This window comes from Musa acuminata, chromosome BXJ1-6 (genome assembly GCF_036884655.1).
Source record: "Musa acuminata AAA Group cultivar baxijiao chromosome BXJ1-6, Cavendish_Baxijiao_AAA, whole genome shotgun sequence".
Lineage (NCBI taxonomy): Eukaryota > Viridiplantae > Streptophyta > Magnoliopsida > Zingiberales > Musaceae > Musa > Musa acuminata.
This window is the reverse complement of record NC_088332.1, coordinates 40,953,503-40,968,695: the sequence shown is the minus strand read 5'-3', so window position 1 is coordinate 40,968,695 and position 15,193 is coordinate 40,953,503. Positions and strand designations below refer to the sequence as shown.

Sequence of the window (15,193 nt, the reverse complement as noted above, 5' to 3'; positions counted from 1 at the left end):
ACACTGCCGAGTCCACCTCAACGTAGCCTGCACGCCTGAGTTGTCAATCAGCTCGAGCCACTTCCCTCGGCCATGCACTGCTCGACTCCCCCCTGCACGGTCTGCCCGCCTGCGTCGTGCTACTCGGCCGCATGACCATCGCGACCACACCTGCGCGGTCTGCCCGCCTACATCGTGATCCTCGGTCGCATAATGCCCGAGGCCACACCTGCGAGGCAAGCCCGTCTGCGTCGTGCTCCTTGGCCCCATGTTCCTGAGACACACCTGCGCGGCCAGCCCGCCCACGTCGTGCTACTCGGCCGCATGACCATCGCGACCACGCCTGCGCGGTCTACCCGCCCGCGTCGTGCTACTCGACCGCATGACCATCGCGACCATGCCTGCGCGGTCTGCCCGCCTACGTCGTGATCCTCGGCCGCATAATGCCCGAGACCACACCTGCGCGGCCAGCCCGCCTGTGTCGTGCTCCTTGGCCCCATGTTCCCGAGACACACCTGCGCGGTCAGCCCCCCTGCATCGTGCTCCTTTGCTCCGTGTTCCCGAGACACACCTGCGCGGCCAGCCCGCCTGCGTCGTGATCCTCGGCCGCATAATGCCCAAGACCACACTTGCGCGGCCAGCCCGCCTGCGTCGTGCTCCTTGGCCCAATGTTCCCGAGACACACCTGCACGGCCAGCCCGCCTGCGTCGTGCTCCTTGCCCTATGTTCCCAAGACACACCTGCGCGGCCAGCCCGCTTGCGTCATGCTCCTCGGCTCCATGCTCCCCGAGACCGCCTCCTCGGCCGCATGTTGCCCGGAATCACCACCTCAGCGTGGCCTGCTCGCTTGAGCCGAGCTTCTCGGTCGCAGCCTGCCTGCACCGAGCTCCTCGGCCATACACTGCCGAGTCCACCTCAGCACAGCCTGCACGCTTGAGTTGTCAATCGGCCCGAGCCACTTCCCTCGGCCATGCACTGCTCGACTCCCCCCTACACGGTCTGCCCGTCTGCGTCGTGCTACTCGGCCGCATGATCGTGACCACGCTTGCGCGGTCTGCCCGCCTGCGCAGTTTGCCCGCCTGTGTCGTGTTCCTCGGTCGCATAATGCCCGAGACCACACCTGCGCGGCCAGCCCGCCTGCATCGTGCTCCTTGGCCCCATGTTCCCGAGACACACCTGTGCGGCCAGCCCGCCTGCGTCGTGCTCCTCGGCTTCATGGCCCCAAGACACGCCTGTGTGTCCAGCCCGCCTGCGTCGTGCTACTCGGTCGCATGGCCCTCGCGACCACGTCTGCGCGGTCTGCCCGCCTGCGTCGTGATCCTCGACCGCATAATGCCCGAGACCACACCTGCGCGGCCAGCCCGCCTGCGTCGTGCTCCTTTGCCTCATGTTCCCAAGACACGCCTGCGCAGCCAGCCCGCCTGCGTCGTGCTCCTCGGCCCTATGCTCCCCAAGACACGCCTGCACGGCCAGCCTGCCTGCGTCGTGCTCCTCGGCCCTATGCTCCCCAAGACACGCCTGCGTGGCCAGTCCGCCTGCGTCGTGCTCCTCGGCTCTATGCTCCCACTTGCCCGCCTGAGACAAGCTCGACCTCATGTCGCCCGAGACTACTACGGCACCAAAGGACAAAGCCATGCCTCGGACTCCTCCCAATTGCGATAGTCAACGCATAGCTTCTTTCGGGGGGGGGGGGGGGGGGGGGTGAATATGATAGGGGTAATAATGGCGACATGATGTGTCACGACGTCGGCCTCACCTGGGCGCCACTCTGCCCGAGGAGGAGGGCAATAATGCTGACTCGACATGTGTTGACGTCATCCGCACTCATACAACGACTTCATCGTTGTCTGGCCCCGCGCGCTTGACCGAGGCAGAGGAGGACGACGACCGAAGCTCACCCATACCCTACGGCAGTTCGGTTCTCCACGCAACACCAATGGCAATGTCAGACGCCATCAGAGGTACGATCCTGACTCCCGCAGGCAGGCACATCAAGTAACACTAAACTGCCCTATAAATACCCCCGAGTTCTAAACGAAGGGGGGGACACTTCTCCACTAAAAAACTCCCTTCCACATCATCTGACTTGATCGTCGGAGGGGTCGGGCCGAGCTTCCGACCCGACCTGTGTGCAGGTACCAGGGCGGGGTTCCATCTTCCCGACGCTGCGGAAAAGCTTCACTCCTGGCGCGACGACCCGACCGGACCATCGCAATCGGACACCCCAGCTGACCCGAGGAACGCCGCGCAAGATCCCCGTGCATTCGGACCCGAACCAAGCCGTGTTGGCCTCGAGGCCACGGCATAAAGTTGTTTCCCACAACAAGTTGAATAGCAGATGATCCATTTACTTGATAATAGATAAAGATTTTCTCAACTGCACGAGGAAATCTCGTAGGATAGTTAAGGAAAATACTTCCTTCCCACATGTATAAATAAGTCATTGTACTCAACTATTTATTAGTACCTTTCATCATTATAATACAACTTATCATGGTATCAGAGTCATATTGTCTTAGAACAAGGTTTATCCTTCTTTCTTCACTGACCGCTGCTCCATCCTCCAACAACTACAACTCCGGAGCTACGGTCAAATCCACCGCTCAAGTGCAGCGCCACAAACAACTAGCCTTTTAAGCCATAGCTTAGACAGCGAAGCCATCAGACGACCTTCAAAGTCCTCGAGCTCTATCACTATCGCACCAACTCCAAAGCTACTATCAAATCCACCGCTCAGGTGCAGCGCCACCAACAACTAGCCTTTTAAGCCATAGCTCAGACGACCTCCAAAGTCCTCGAGCTCTACCACTATCGCACCAGCTCCAATGAGCAACAACGCCACTCCTCTCCGCCTATCAAGAAACTCAACGTCAACTCTACCTTTCCTCCTATAATATATTATGATAATATTAAAACTACCTATCTATGTGTCAATCCGGTTTTCTATTCACGCAAGAAATATATTATAATCGATTTTCATTTCGTGCGAGATTAAGTTGTTAGACATCAACTACATGTTTCTTATGTCCATACGGTTGATCAACTAGCAGACTCACTCATGAAGCCTCTCGCTCATATAATATTTTCGTTATATTATTTCAAGATTGGTATACTTGACAGGAGCTAAATCATGCGGAGTGCATGACAACAGATAAAGATTTTCTCAATTGCATGAGAAAATCTCATAGGATAGTTGAGAAAAATCCTCAAATGTATAAATAAACCATTGTACTCAACCATTCATAAGTACTTTTCATCACTACAATACAACTTATCACCACTAACACCACAAGCAAACAAACTCACTCGAGAACGCGTGGTGGGCATTATATTGTAATTACAATACGAGAGGCTTCCTATGACGCTTGTTCGATGCCGATGATTGCTATCACGCCATCGCCGGCCCGGTAAGGCGCGGCCGTCGTCTTTCCGAGCCACCGCGTCCGCTCTCAGCCATCAACTCGCTTGTCATTTTCCTCTTGGTGCCCGCCTTGGCAGACGACGATGGCGGCGGCGGCGGTCCTGTTCGAGCGTAGCTTCTCAGTCTCAGAACGTCATTAGCTTGGAGAGGTTTGATGATGAAATCCTCGGCTCCAATAGCTCGGCACCTAGTTTGAACACACACGCATGATCATTTAGTTTTGGAGAAGAAACATATCATCTCTCCCGGCAATAGAATGGGCACATCTCATTCAGCAATGCACAAATCATTGGTTTCTTTGACCAGGAAAAAGAAAGAAATAGAAGCAAGGCATGAAATATCGGATGGGTGCCCAGACAAGACTAATGTTTGGTTTGTTGACGGCTTAAATGATGATGGTGCATTCAGCAGAATTCGTCTTTGCAGTGAACGGCATCCAAAGAAGTGTGGAAGGAAGATACAAACCTGTTGATTCTCTGTGGCTCGTTTTCTGATGACATTACGATCACAGGAAGGGGTTTTTGGCAGCTCTGTTCCTGAAGTGTAAGATGTAGACATGATTAGCAGGAAGATGAGGCAGAATGCAGATTGTTCTGCACAGCTTTCATACCATGACAGCCTTTAGGAGGTCATAACCAGTCATCTCCGGCATGCAGTAGTCTGTGAGGATTGTGTCTACCTTCTGGTCCTACAATTATTGTCATTGTTTCAGTAACACAAAATTAAAAACCTTTTTTTTATCTTTATCGACGACTGATACAAACACTCGACTCACATCTTTCTGAATCCTTTCATCTCGTTTATATCAAAAACAAAAAAAGAGATGGTACCAATTAAGTTTGTTCCAATAAATAAAATTTTATTTTTGTATAAAAAACCAGTTAATATTTTTTGTACATATTAAGAAGCATTGTGGGATATGGCACATACAATAACCAAATACTGTGCAATCACAATTACTGTTATCTACACTCAATAAACAACTACCACTCTTCAATATTACTGTGCTTGTCACCACCACCACTTCGTTCTCTGTCCTCCTCCTTCCGAGGTCGGTGGCTGTCGACGAAGCTCTTGATCTCCTCCATGAGCACTGTGGATTGCTTCAGATCAGGGAAGGAGTAGAAGGAGTGGAAGGCCTCCGGGTACTCCACCAGCCGCGCCGACTTGCCCCTCGCCCTCAGCCCCTTGCAGTACCTCCGCTGCCAGTCCTGCAGCGGGTCGAAGCCCCCTACCACCACCATCGCCGCCGGCAGAGCCTCCTCCAGCTCCCCCACCGCCCGCGGCCCGAACACGTTCGACGCCTCGTGGTCCCGGTCCGCTCCCTCCGGAAGGAACGCCCGCCACAGCCAGTCCGTCCTCTCCACCGACACCAGCGGTGCACCGACCAGCCTCAGCTCAGCCTCTGTGCGCTCCTCGCCACCGAAGTAGGGCTGGATCAGCACCATTCCCGCCAGTCGCAGCCTCTTCCACCCGCCGTCGGCGTCCGCTGCCCAGCGCCGGGCTACGTGGTGGACGATGTTTCCGCCGGCGGAATCGCCCACGAGGAAGCAGCTGGATAGGTCGGCAAGATCTGCAGCGGACGGGTCAGCGTACAAGAGGCCGCCGTCCTCGAGGAAGCGGAGCACGTGAACCCCGTCCTCGTACTGCGCCGGGCACCGGTTCTCCGGCGCGAGGCGGTAGTTGACGGATACCACGACAGCGTGGACCGTGCGGCAGATCCGGCGGCACACGTCGTCGAAGAGGTAGGAGTCGGGGGACAGGAAGGCGAACCCGCCTCCGTGGAAGAAGACGATGACGGGAAGCCGTTCGCCGTCAGAAACGGAAGAGGGGACGAAGAGTCGGAACCACAGATCGCGGGAGAGGTCAACGGGGACGTCGGCAGTGCGGACGCCACGAAAGGGTTTGGCGGAGGCGGCGACCCGGGCGTCGAGAAGCGACACGAGCCGGCGGTTGACGGTGCCGTCGGAGCGGCAAGCGGCGTCGTTGATGGCGGAAACGGCGGCGATGACGAACCGCTTGGTGCGCGAGAGGGGGGGAGCCACTGCGGCGGGCGACATTTCTGCTGTTTAGCCGAGCTCGTCTCGGGTGAAGAGCTCGGGAGCCGCGAGAGAGCGAGTTGAATGAGACGGGAGGAATCGAGCACCGATATATGGACTGCGAGCGAGAGACAGACAGGGAGAGAACGAATGAGGTGACGTCACGACGTCACGTGTTACACGAACGTACGAAATCCGACGCTTATATAGTCAAAATGATAACAGAAGTATAATACATTCCGTCCCCAACACTGTGACATCCTCTCTCTCACGCACACGTGGGGCCCCCGTGAGTAATGTGAACCCGTCCTCTCCGTCTTCGATGTCATACACGTTACCCATGTGGGAAATCTAGTAACACGTGGTGGACCAACCGTGTCATGCCAATCCGTCACTTGTACGTGAAGTCTTTGTAGTGCCATACGTATACAGCACAAGATGTGGAAACGTGCATGACCATGTATTCCAATTCATAGAAACATACGATACTGCACGACGAGTAGCCACCCAAGTCGGTAAACTACTCGTGTACTGCTGCTTCGTTCGTGCATGCATGCGGAGGTGTCGTCAAAGTCGACTGCAAAAGTCGGTTTTGGTCGTCGATTCCGTATGACTCCATCACAGCATTCAGAACGGAACCTTCCTCGCCAGTTTGAGCAAACGATCAGCAAATGAAACCGTGAGATCACTGGAATGCACACGAAAAACGCAAAACCAATTTTGATGTGAAGGGACAAAAAAGTTGTCTGTTCAAACGTTTTCTTTTCAATGGTTGTTCTTAGAAAGGCCAACTTCTTGACTTTTCGAAACCATCGCTCCACCATTCTCGTGTTTTGGTTTCATAAGTCTGACCATAAATACGCGTGATTAAATGTATCAAGTGGCTAAATAAACGAATAACATGTGTTGGTGTAAACAATTTTATGCCGTGGCCTCGGGGTCGACGCGGCTTGGTTCGGGTCCGAATGTGCGGGGATCTTGCACGGCGTTCCTCGAGACTGCTGAGGTGGCTGATTACGGTGGTCCGGGCGGGACGTTGCGTCGGGAGTGAAGCTTTTCCGTAGCGTCGGGAAGATGCAACCCCGCCCTTGTACCTGCACACAGGTCGGGTCGGAAGCTCGGCCCAACCCTTCCGACTATCAAGTTAGACGATGTGGAGGGAGTTTTTAGTGAAGAAGTGTCCTCCCCGTCGTTTAGAACTCGGGGGTATTTATAGGGCAGTTGAGTGTTACCTGACGTGCCTGCCTGCAGGAGGCAGGAACGTACCTCTGATGGCGTTTGACATCGCCATTGACGTTGCGTGGAGAACCGAACTGCCGCAGGGTATGGGCGTGCCTCGGTGGTCGTTCTCCTCTGCCTCGGTCAAGCGCGTTGGGTCAGACAACGATGAAGTCGTTGTCTGAGAGCGAGTGACGTCAGCGCACATCACGTCGGCATTATTGCCCTCTTTCGGGCAGAGTGTCGTCCAGTCATGGCTGATGTCGTAGCGCATCATGTCGCCATTATTACCCTTATCATATTCCCCCCCGGAAGAAGCTATGCGTCGGTTATTGCAATAGGGGGGAGTCCGAGGCATGGCTTTGTCCTTTGGTGCCGCAGTAGTCTCATGCGACATGAGGTCGAGCACGTCTCGGGCGGGCAGGCCGCGGCGAGGGAGGTGGTCTCGGGGGGTGTGGAGCCGAGGAGCACGACGCAGGCGGGCTGACCGCGCAGGTGTGTCTCGGGGAGCATAGGGCCGAGGAGCACGACGCAGGCGGGCTGACCACGCAGGTGTGTCTCGGGGAGCATAGAGCCGAGGAGCACGACGCATGTGGGCTGACCGCGCAGGTGTGTCTCGGGGAGCATAGGGCCGAGAAGCACGATGCAGGCGAGCTGACCGCGCAGGTGTGTCTTGGGGAGCATAGAGCCGGGGAGGACAACGCAGGCGGGCTGACCGCATAGGTGTGTCTCGGGTAGCATAGGGCCGAGGAGCACGACGCAGGCGGGCAGGCCGCGCAGGTGTGGTCTCGGGCACCATGCGGCCGAGGAGCACGACGCAAGCGGGTAGGTCGCGTAGGTGTGTCTCGGGGAGCATAGAGCCGAGGAGCACAACGCAGGCAGGTTGACCGCGCAGGTGTGGTCTCGGGGGCATAGACCTGAGGAGCACGACACAAGTGAGCTGGCCGCGCAGGTGTGGTCTCGGGCATCATGCAGCCGAGGGGCACAACATGGTCCGGCGGGCCCGAGAAGCTACTTGTGCTTCTTTCCCTCCTTGCCTACTTAGCAGTAGCGGGAGTCGAAAAGCTACCATATTTGATTTCCTTTCTGAGGGGGAGTCGGTTGCTTTTGCCGCACGCTTTCGGGCATCAAGATCGAGGCACCAAGGCGTTGCCGCTTCAGCGGGGTTGCCACGTCAGCCTTTCATTAAGGCGGGCCATCTTTTGGCATTTCTGGTGTGACGGTTACGCACGTGCGCGGGTGGGCTGTCGCCCATTCTCGGGAGGCGAAGGGGCGCTAGTTCTGGAGGGACATCCCCTTTAAATAGCGAACGCCCAGCTTCGCTTTTATCTTTCGCCGCTGAGTTTCCTTCTTCAAGTCTTGTCATTCCCTTCCCAGTTTTCTTCCTTGCCTCCTGCGTCGTCTTCCCTTTCCCCGTAGCACCTTCCTGTCAAGGTCAGTTAAGATGTCGTCCTCTTCTTCCTCCTCTTCTTCCCCTTCCCACGTAGCTGGAGGGGGATGTCCTCCGACGTCCCCCGTGGAATCCTCAGATGGGGAAGCGGCGCGGGCCCTGGAGGCATTGATGTGGCCGCACGACAATGATTCCACCGTGAGTGGGTCTCTGTTGGGGGGACTCCGGGAGCGCTATAGTATCTTGGAGGACCACATCCTTAGTGCCCCTGAACCGGGACAGCGGGCGTATGACCCGGTCCCGAAGGGTTTCGCGATGACCTTGGACGCCCTGGAGGCGGGTCTGCGTTTTTCCCTTCATCCCCTCATTGTGTCCTGCATATATTTCTGGCGGATTTCGCCGTCTCAGGTGGTGCCGAACTCCTGGCGCTACCTAGTGGTATTCCTAGGGGAATGCTACTATGCAAATATCACCCCCACCCTCAACCTCTTTCTCTCCTATTATCGCCTCTCCAAGGGTTCGGGGGGTTACTTCCTATCTGCCCGGACGGGCTTTCGAGTCGGGGGGGGGCCCTTCTAATAATAAAGGGTGGAAGGGGAGGTTTTTTTACATTTGCCGCGCACAGGACTGGGGTTACGGGGTTCAGTGGTCTGCGAGGGCGATCGACAACACCACCCCACTTTTGGGCGAAGCAGAGCGCCAAGATCTGGGGAGGCTCAAGGAGATTCTCCCCAGGTCCCAGGCCCTCCGGAACATGACCGAGCAGTGGCTGGTCGAGGCGGGTCTCAGCCCGATGCCTCTGGGTACGTTAGTACGTCAGCCCATCCCTGATATTAATACTCTTCTTGTCTCTTGTAGAAATGGTGAACCTCCGGTCGCTCTTGGGGGGTAAGGCGTCGCAAGCTCCTCCCCCAGCACTGCCGGGTGACCTGCGGCCCGGGACGAAGGACGCCCCACTGGAGGTCGAGGCCGGGCGCCCTCAGAAGAATGCGAAGGCGGCACCTTCAAAGGGGGCTGAGGCGGGCCCCCGTCGGGGCGAGGCTGGGCCTAGTCGGTGGGTGGCTGGGAAGGGTCCGCGCCCTCCCTCTGTTCGTGACCTGTGCCGATTGCCAACCGGGGACGAGGAGTCGTTCCTAACGCGGCTAGTGGGCGAAATCCCGATCGGGGAGGCCAGCGACCCCCTGGTAGCCCGTTGGGGAGGCCTGTCCCGGGGGGACAGGGTGTGGGCCGGAGGGGACTCCTCCGCAGCATTCCTCCGAGGCGCACTTCATCCCGACATGGCTCGGGATTTGTACACCTTGCCCTCGGAGGCTCTGCTCAGCAAGTCCGCCCAATCTTTGACCTGGGTAAGTACTCCTCTTCTCTTTCCGTTCGGGGTCGTTTGTCTGACGATGACCTTCTTGACTTGTCTTTCTTTTTGCAGGGCCTTCATTATGCGATAGCCCTGATGGACAGGGTGCGTGACGCCGGCCGGGTCATCGGGGGCCTTATTAGCCACAACATCGAGCTCCACCGCCAGGTCGAGGAGGCCCGAGCCGGGGCCGGCCCGGAGGCTGTGGCGACCGTCGAGAAGTGCGCGACGGACTCTGAGGCGGAGGCGGCTTGCCTCAGGTCAAAGCTCGAGGCCTCCAAGAAACCAAACGAGGAGCTCCAAAAAACAATAAGGGTGGAGCGGACCGAGCTCCGCCTGTTGAAGACGGAGGCGAGCGCCCTCGGCAAGAAGCTGGAGAAGGCGAAGGCCGAAACGAGGGCGGCCTCGGAAGCGCTGGCGGAGGAGGCCCGTCTTCGACCCGTCAAGGATAAGGAGCTCCTCGAGGCGTATAAGAAGTCCGAGGGGTTCGAACTCGGGCTAACGCAGACGGGGCGGGTGTCTTTTGAATATGGATACCGAATCACCACGTCCCGTTTTCGTGCTCGTCACCCCGGCCTTGAGGTGGAGGAGGACCCCTTCACTCCCCACCCTAAGGATCTGGAGGTAGATATGCCCGAGGACATCCCTTTTGATGACCTCCTGGACGTCCCACTGTAATAAAGAGGGGTCCTGTATGTTTTTGTGAGTTGGGGTCGGATCTTGTGAGTCAGGGTCGAGTCCTGTAATCTTAGTTTTTTAAATAAAATAAAAATTTTCTTCTCTCATGTGTTTGCCCAGCTTCTTCTTCTTCCCTTAAGTGAAAAGCTTCTTCTTCCTCGGACGAAAAACTTCTTCTTTAGACGAAAAAACTTCTTCTTCTCTTAGGGAAAAAACTTCTTAAGATTCTGGACATTCCATGTTCTCGGTACAGAAGAAACGTCCATCGTCGCGAGCCGGTATGTACCCGGTCAGATTGTCTCGATGACCCGATAAGGTCCTTCCCATTTAGGGGCTAGCTTCCCCCTCGCTCGAGTCGGGTCGCTGACTTCGGTTTTGCGAAGGACCAGGTCGTTTAACTTGATTGGCAGGGGTCGTACCTTCCAGTTGTACACCTTCACGGCAGCTCTCTTATAAGAGAGGGCCTTCAAGTGTGCATCGGCATGCCGTTCTTCGAGCATGTCAAGGTCGGCTCGAAGCCCTTCGTTTGTGGTTCCCTCGTCATAGTTTTTTGTCCGAAGGGTGGGGATAGTTACCTCGGGCGGTAGGATAGCTTCGGTCCCGAACGTGAGGCTGTAGGGGGACTCTCCCATCGCGGTTTTAGGGGTGGTGCGTAATGACCACAAGACGCTCGGGAGTTCGTCCGTCCAAGCCGATCGGGCTGCGGACACTCTTCTTTTGAGCCCGTCTAGAATGGACCTATTGGTTACCTCTGCTAGCCCGTTCGTCTGAGGGTAAGCCACCGAGCTGAACCTTAGCTGGATTCCGTGGCTTGCGTAGAACTCGCGGAACCTTCTACCGGCGAACTGGGGCCCATTGTTTGTAATGATGGTTTTGGGCAAGCCAAACTGAGTCACCAGGTTCCTCCACACGAACTTTTCCATTTGCCACTCCGTGATCATCGCCAGTGGTTCGGCCTCGACCCACTTTGTGAAATAATCCACACCCACGACGATATACTTTCGCTATCCCGAGGCTGGGGGGAAAGGTCCGAGCAGGTCCAAACCCCACTGCGCAAACAGCCATGCGCAATCGATGGGGGTGAGCGGGACCGCGGGCTGCCGGGGCGTGCGGGCGTGTTCTTGGCACGAACTGCACCGCTGTACATAAGCCTTCGCGTCGCAGCACATGGTCGGCCAGTAGTAACCTTGGCGAAGTATTTTGTTTGCCAGGGTTCGCCCGCCGATGTGTTCCCCGCAGACTCCCTCATGGACCTCAGCCAGAACCGTCCGAGCTTTGTCGGGCTCCAAGCACCGTAGGAGGGGGTATGTGAAGGACCGCTTATAGAGCCTTCCACTCACCTCGGTATACCACGCATGCGTATGATGTAGGCGCCGAGCCGTAGCCTCGTCAAGAGGAAGGGTCTCGTCCCGCTTGAAGCGTAGCAACTCTTGTACCCATGTGATTGGCGTGCCGCTGCGATTTCGATAGCACGGGCAGGGAGCTCCTCGACCTCGGGCCCGGCTTCGGGGGCTGGCTTTGACGCCAGCTTAGCTAGCGCGTCGGCTCGTTCGTTTTCTCCCTTCGGGACATTAGATAATGTAAAATGAGGGAACTTGGCGGTCAGGTTCCTTACCTGTGCCAGGTACTTCGCCATGATCGGGTCCAGAGCCTCATATCCCCCGTTGAGTTGCTCGGCTACCAGTTGCGAGTCGGTGAGGATGCATATGGAGATCACCTGCATCTCAAGGGCCAACCTGAGTCCTGCTATGAGCGCCTCGTATTTCGCCTCGTTGTTAGTGGCTTGGAACCCGAAGCGGAGGGAACGCTCGAACGACGCCCGCCGGGAGCTAGCAGCACCAGCCCCGCGCCGGTGCCATTTGAGTTGGCCGATCCGTCGACGTGCAGGACCTATGCTTCGGGAGGTTGCTCGAGATCCACGTCCTTGATCTGGGTTAATTTTGTGATGAAGTCGGCCACGGACTGGGCTTTGATAGCGGTCCTGGGCACGTATTGTATGTCATGCTCGTCGAGCTCCACCGCCCATTTGAGAAGACGTCTTGCAACATCAAATTTAGACAAGATTTGCTGAAGTGGTTGGTCGGTGATGACCTCCACCGGGTGAGCCTGGAAGTAGGGGCATAGTTTCCGGGCTGATAGCACGAGCGCGAGTGCCAGTTTCTTAATCGGTGGGTATCGTTCCTCAGGCCCGTTCAGGACGTGGCTGACATAGTAGACCGGAAGCTGTTCACCGGAGTTTTCTTTGACCAAAACAGAACTGACTGCGTGCTGGGAGGCAGCCAGGTAGAGGCCTAGCTTCTCCCCAGGAGAGACTAAGGCAAGTCGGGGGAGGCTGGCCAAGTGTTGCTTCATTTGTTTGAAGGCTTCCTCGCATTCCGCCGTCCATTGAAAATTTTTCGGGTTCCTCAGTGCCCTGAAGAAGGGGAGGCAGCGATCACCCGATCGGGCAAGGAAATGGGACATGGCAACGAGCCTCCCATTAAGGCGTTGCAGGTCTTTGATTGTCCGAGGTGACTGCATATTGATGATCGCCTGGACTTTCTCCGGGTTGGCGTCAATTCCTCTTTCGTGTATGATAAACCTGAGAAACTTTCCTAAGGTGACGCCGAAGGCACACTTCGCGGGGTTGAGTCGTATGCCAAACTTGCATAGTGTGGCGAATGCCTCGGCCAAATCGGCAAGGTGAGCTCCTGCCTCTTGGCTTTTTACAATCATGTCGTCAACGTAAACTTCCATGTTCCGCCCGATCTGGTGGGCGAACATCTTGTTCACTGTTCTCTGGTATGTAGCCCCGGCATTCTTCAATCTGAAAGGCATGACTTTATAAAAGTAAACCCCTTGATCGGTGAGAAAGGCCGTATGCTCTTGGTCTTCGGGTGCCATTCTGATCTGGTTGTATCCCGAGAAGGCGTCCATGAATGAGAGGCGGGCGTGTCCGGCCGTTGCGTCGACCAACTGGTCGACCTTTGGGAAGGGGTAGCAATCCTTTGGGCATGCATTGCTGAGACTAGTGTAATCAACGCACATCCTCCAACTTCCATTAGGTTTCTTGACGAGACTACATTGGATAGCCATCGTGGGTATCTGGCTTCTTCTATGAAGCCTGCCACTAAAAGTAGATCCACTTCTTCTCGTATGGCGAGCTGCCGATCAGGGGCCTGCCGTCTGGGTTTTTGCTTCACCGGGCGAGCGTCGAGTGAAATATTGAGGTGATGTTGTGCGACCTCCGGGTCGACGCCCGTCATGTCAGATGGCGACCAGGCGAAGACGTCGGTATTTTCCTGTAAGAAGCCGACGAGCTGCCTTCGTTCTTGCTCGGGTAGCTCCGACCGATTTTGATCGTTTGGTCTGGCCAACCCTCTAGCAGTGGCAAGTCGATGGTGGACCCCCTCGGCTCAGGATGGGGGGCTGGCTTCTTCGCCTCCCGGGGATCCGCCAATGGTGGTTCGACCCTTGCTCTCTTGTGTAACGAGACGACGGTCAGGTAGCAGCGCCTGGATTCTTGGGGGCTTCCCGTGACCTCTTCGGTCCCGGCATGGGTCGGGAACTTCACAGTTTGGTAGTAAGTTGAGACGATGGCTCTGACTTTGTTGAGGGTCGGTCGGCCGAGAATAGCGTTGTATGCAGTGGGGAGGTCAACCACTAAGAAGGTGGTCATCACTGTCTTTGACCTCGGCGGGGCTCCCAGGGTCAATGGCAAAGTGATTGCCCCCAGCGGTGAGATCGAATCACCGGTGAATTCGATGAGCGCCGAGCACATTGGCTTTATGTTGTCTCTGGATAAGTCGAGCTTTTGGAAGGCGTCGAAGTAGAGTATGTCGGCTGAGCTCCCGGTATCAACCATGATCCTTCTTACTTGCGCATTGGTGATCCTGGCCGATATCATGAGCGCATCGTCGTGCTCGGATTGTTCGGATGCTCAGGCCGGGAAAGTGACCTCGGGCTCGGGCCCATGCCTGGGAGCTTCGGCCGGGGCAGCTCAGGCGTATGCCTTTCTTCTGGTCATGGAATCCCCGCCAGATGCGGGGCCGCCAGCTATCACGTCGATGTGTCGTTCGATGGGACCCTCCGGGCGCGGCGAAAGTTCCTTGTCCGGCCGAAGGTACTGGCCGAGATGCCCTCTACGAATGAGCTCCTCGATCTGCCTCTTCAACTCCCGACACTATTCAGTGTCATGCCCATGCTGCCGGTGGAAGCGGCAGTACTTCGATCGGTCTGCCAGCTCTCGCGGACTCCTCATCGGGTAGGGATCTTTGAGCAGTCCCTTCTCCCTTATGTGGAGAAATATTTTTGTTTGGGACGAGCTCAAGGCGGGGATTCCATGATGCAACGGGTTGCTGCTGCCGGGGCGGCTCCGGCTTGACCCTCTTGTGCTCTTCGCGCCTCCCGGCCATCCATGTCTCTGCGGCGATGAACTGGCTTGCTCGCTGGAGCATCTCGGGTACCGTCGTGGGGGGTCGCTCCACCAGAGACCAGAAGAACCTGGAAGGCCGCAGGCCTATCATGAATGCCTACATCAACAGAGAGGGGTGAGCGTCTGAGAGCCCTCGGATCTGCGTCGTAAAATGGTTCACAAAATGGGAGAGGGGCTCGTCCTCCCTTTGGTTGAGTCCGAGGAGCAACGCCACAGATGGCTTTGGTCGGGCGTAGGCCAGGAAGTTGAGCTCAAAGTCTTTGACGAGTTGATCGAAGGAAGTGATGGTCCCGGTCTTCAGGTTGCTGTACCATGCGCGGGCCGACCCCCTCAAAGTCGTTGGGAACGCCCTGCACATCAAGGCGTCATAAGTCCCATATAGCGCCATTTGGGTGCGAAAGGCGGCTATGTGGTCCGCGGGGTCAGTGGCGCCGTCATAGGCGTCAAGCGAAGGGAGCCGGAAGTGTGGTGGAATCACTTGATCTTATATTTCAAGCACAAATGGGGACCCTTGGTGTCCGTCCGCTCCGAGCTCTCCTTTTGACCTGCGAACCTCCTGCTGTACTTCATCGAGGCGTTGACTAACGAGACGCAACTGGGCTTGCAGGGCGTTCGTCGAGTCCGCGGATAGCACCTAAGGCTCTGGGCGACTCGACGTGTCTTCCGCCTCTCGGTTCCTAGGCTGAGCTGTTCGGTTCCGAGG

General features: G+C 56.6%; 2 protein-coding genes across 2 annotated transcripts; both read right to left on the bottom strand.

Moving 5' to 3' along the window:
* Nucleotides 1–3,367: 3,367 nt before the first annotated feature.
* Nucleotides 3,368–4,043, bottom strand: LOC103989842 (two-component response regulator ORR2-like). Its single transcript, XM_018827543.2, has 3 exons — nt 4,011–4,043; nt 3,866–3,936; nt 3,368–3,587 (listed from the first exon to the last, which is right to left on the bottom strand). The coding sequence occupies exons 1-3, from the start codon at nt 4,041–4,043 to the stop codon at nt 3,368–3,370; spliced, it is 324 nt and encodes a 107-aa protein (XP_018683088.2).
* Nucleotides 4,044–4,283: 240 nt separating this feature from the next.
* Nucleotides 4,284–5,512, bottom strand: LOC103989841 (probable carboxylesterase 18). Its single transcript, XM_009408786.3, has one exon. It carries the CDS (start codon nt 5,458–5,460, stop codon nt 4,384–4,386), a length of 1,077 nt encoding a protein of 358 aa, XP_009407061.2. The 5' UTR covers nt 5,461–5,512; the 3' UTR covers nt 4,284–4,383.
* Between the last annotated feature and the right edge of the window lie 9,681 nt (nt 5,513–15,193).

Bases quoted from the DNA above. Each gene is read 5' to 3' on its own strand.
- LOC103989842 (XM_018827543.2), bottom strand. From the start codon at position 4,043: ATGACTGGTTATGACCTCCTAAAGGCTGTCATG. The intron at 3,937-4,010 runs GTATGAAAGCTG...CTTACACTTCAG, and splicing joins ACCTCCTAAAGGCTGTCATG to GAACAGAGCTGCCAAAAACC. The intron at 3,588-3,865 runs GTTTGTATCTTC...TGTTCAAACTAG, and splicing joins GAGCCACAGAGAATCAACAG to GTGCCGAGCTATTGGAGCCG.
- LOC103989841 (XM_009408786.3), bottom strand. From the start codon at position 5,460: ATGTCGCCCGCCGCAGTGGCTCCCCCCCTCTCGCGCACCAAGCGGTTC.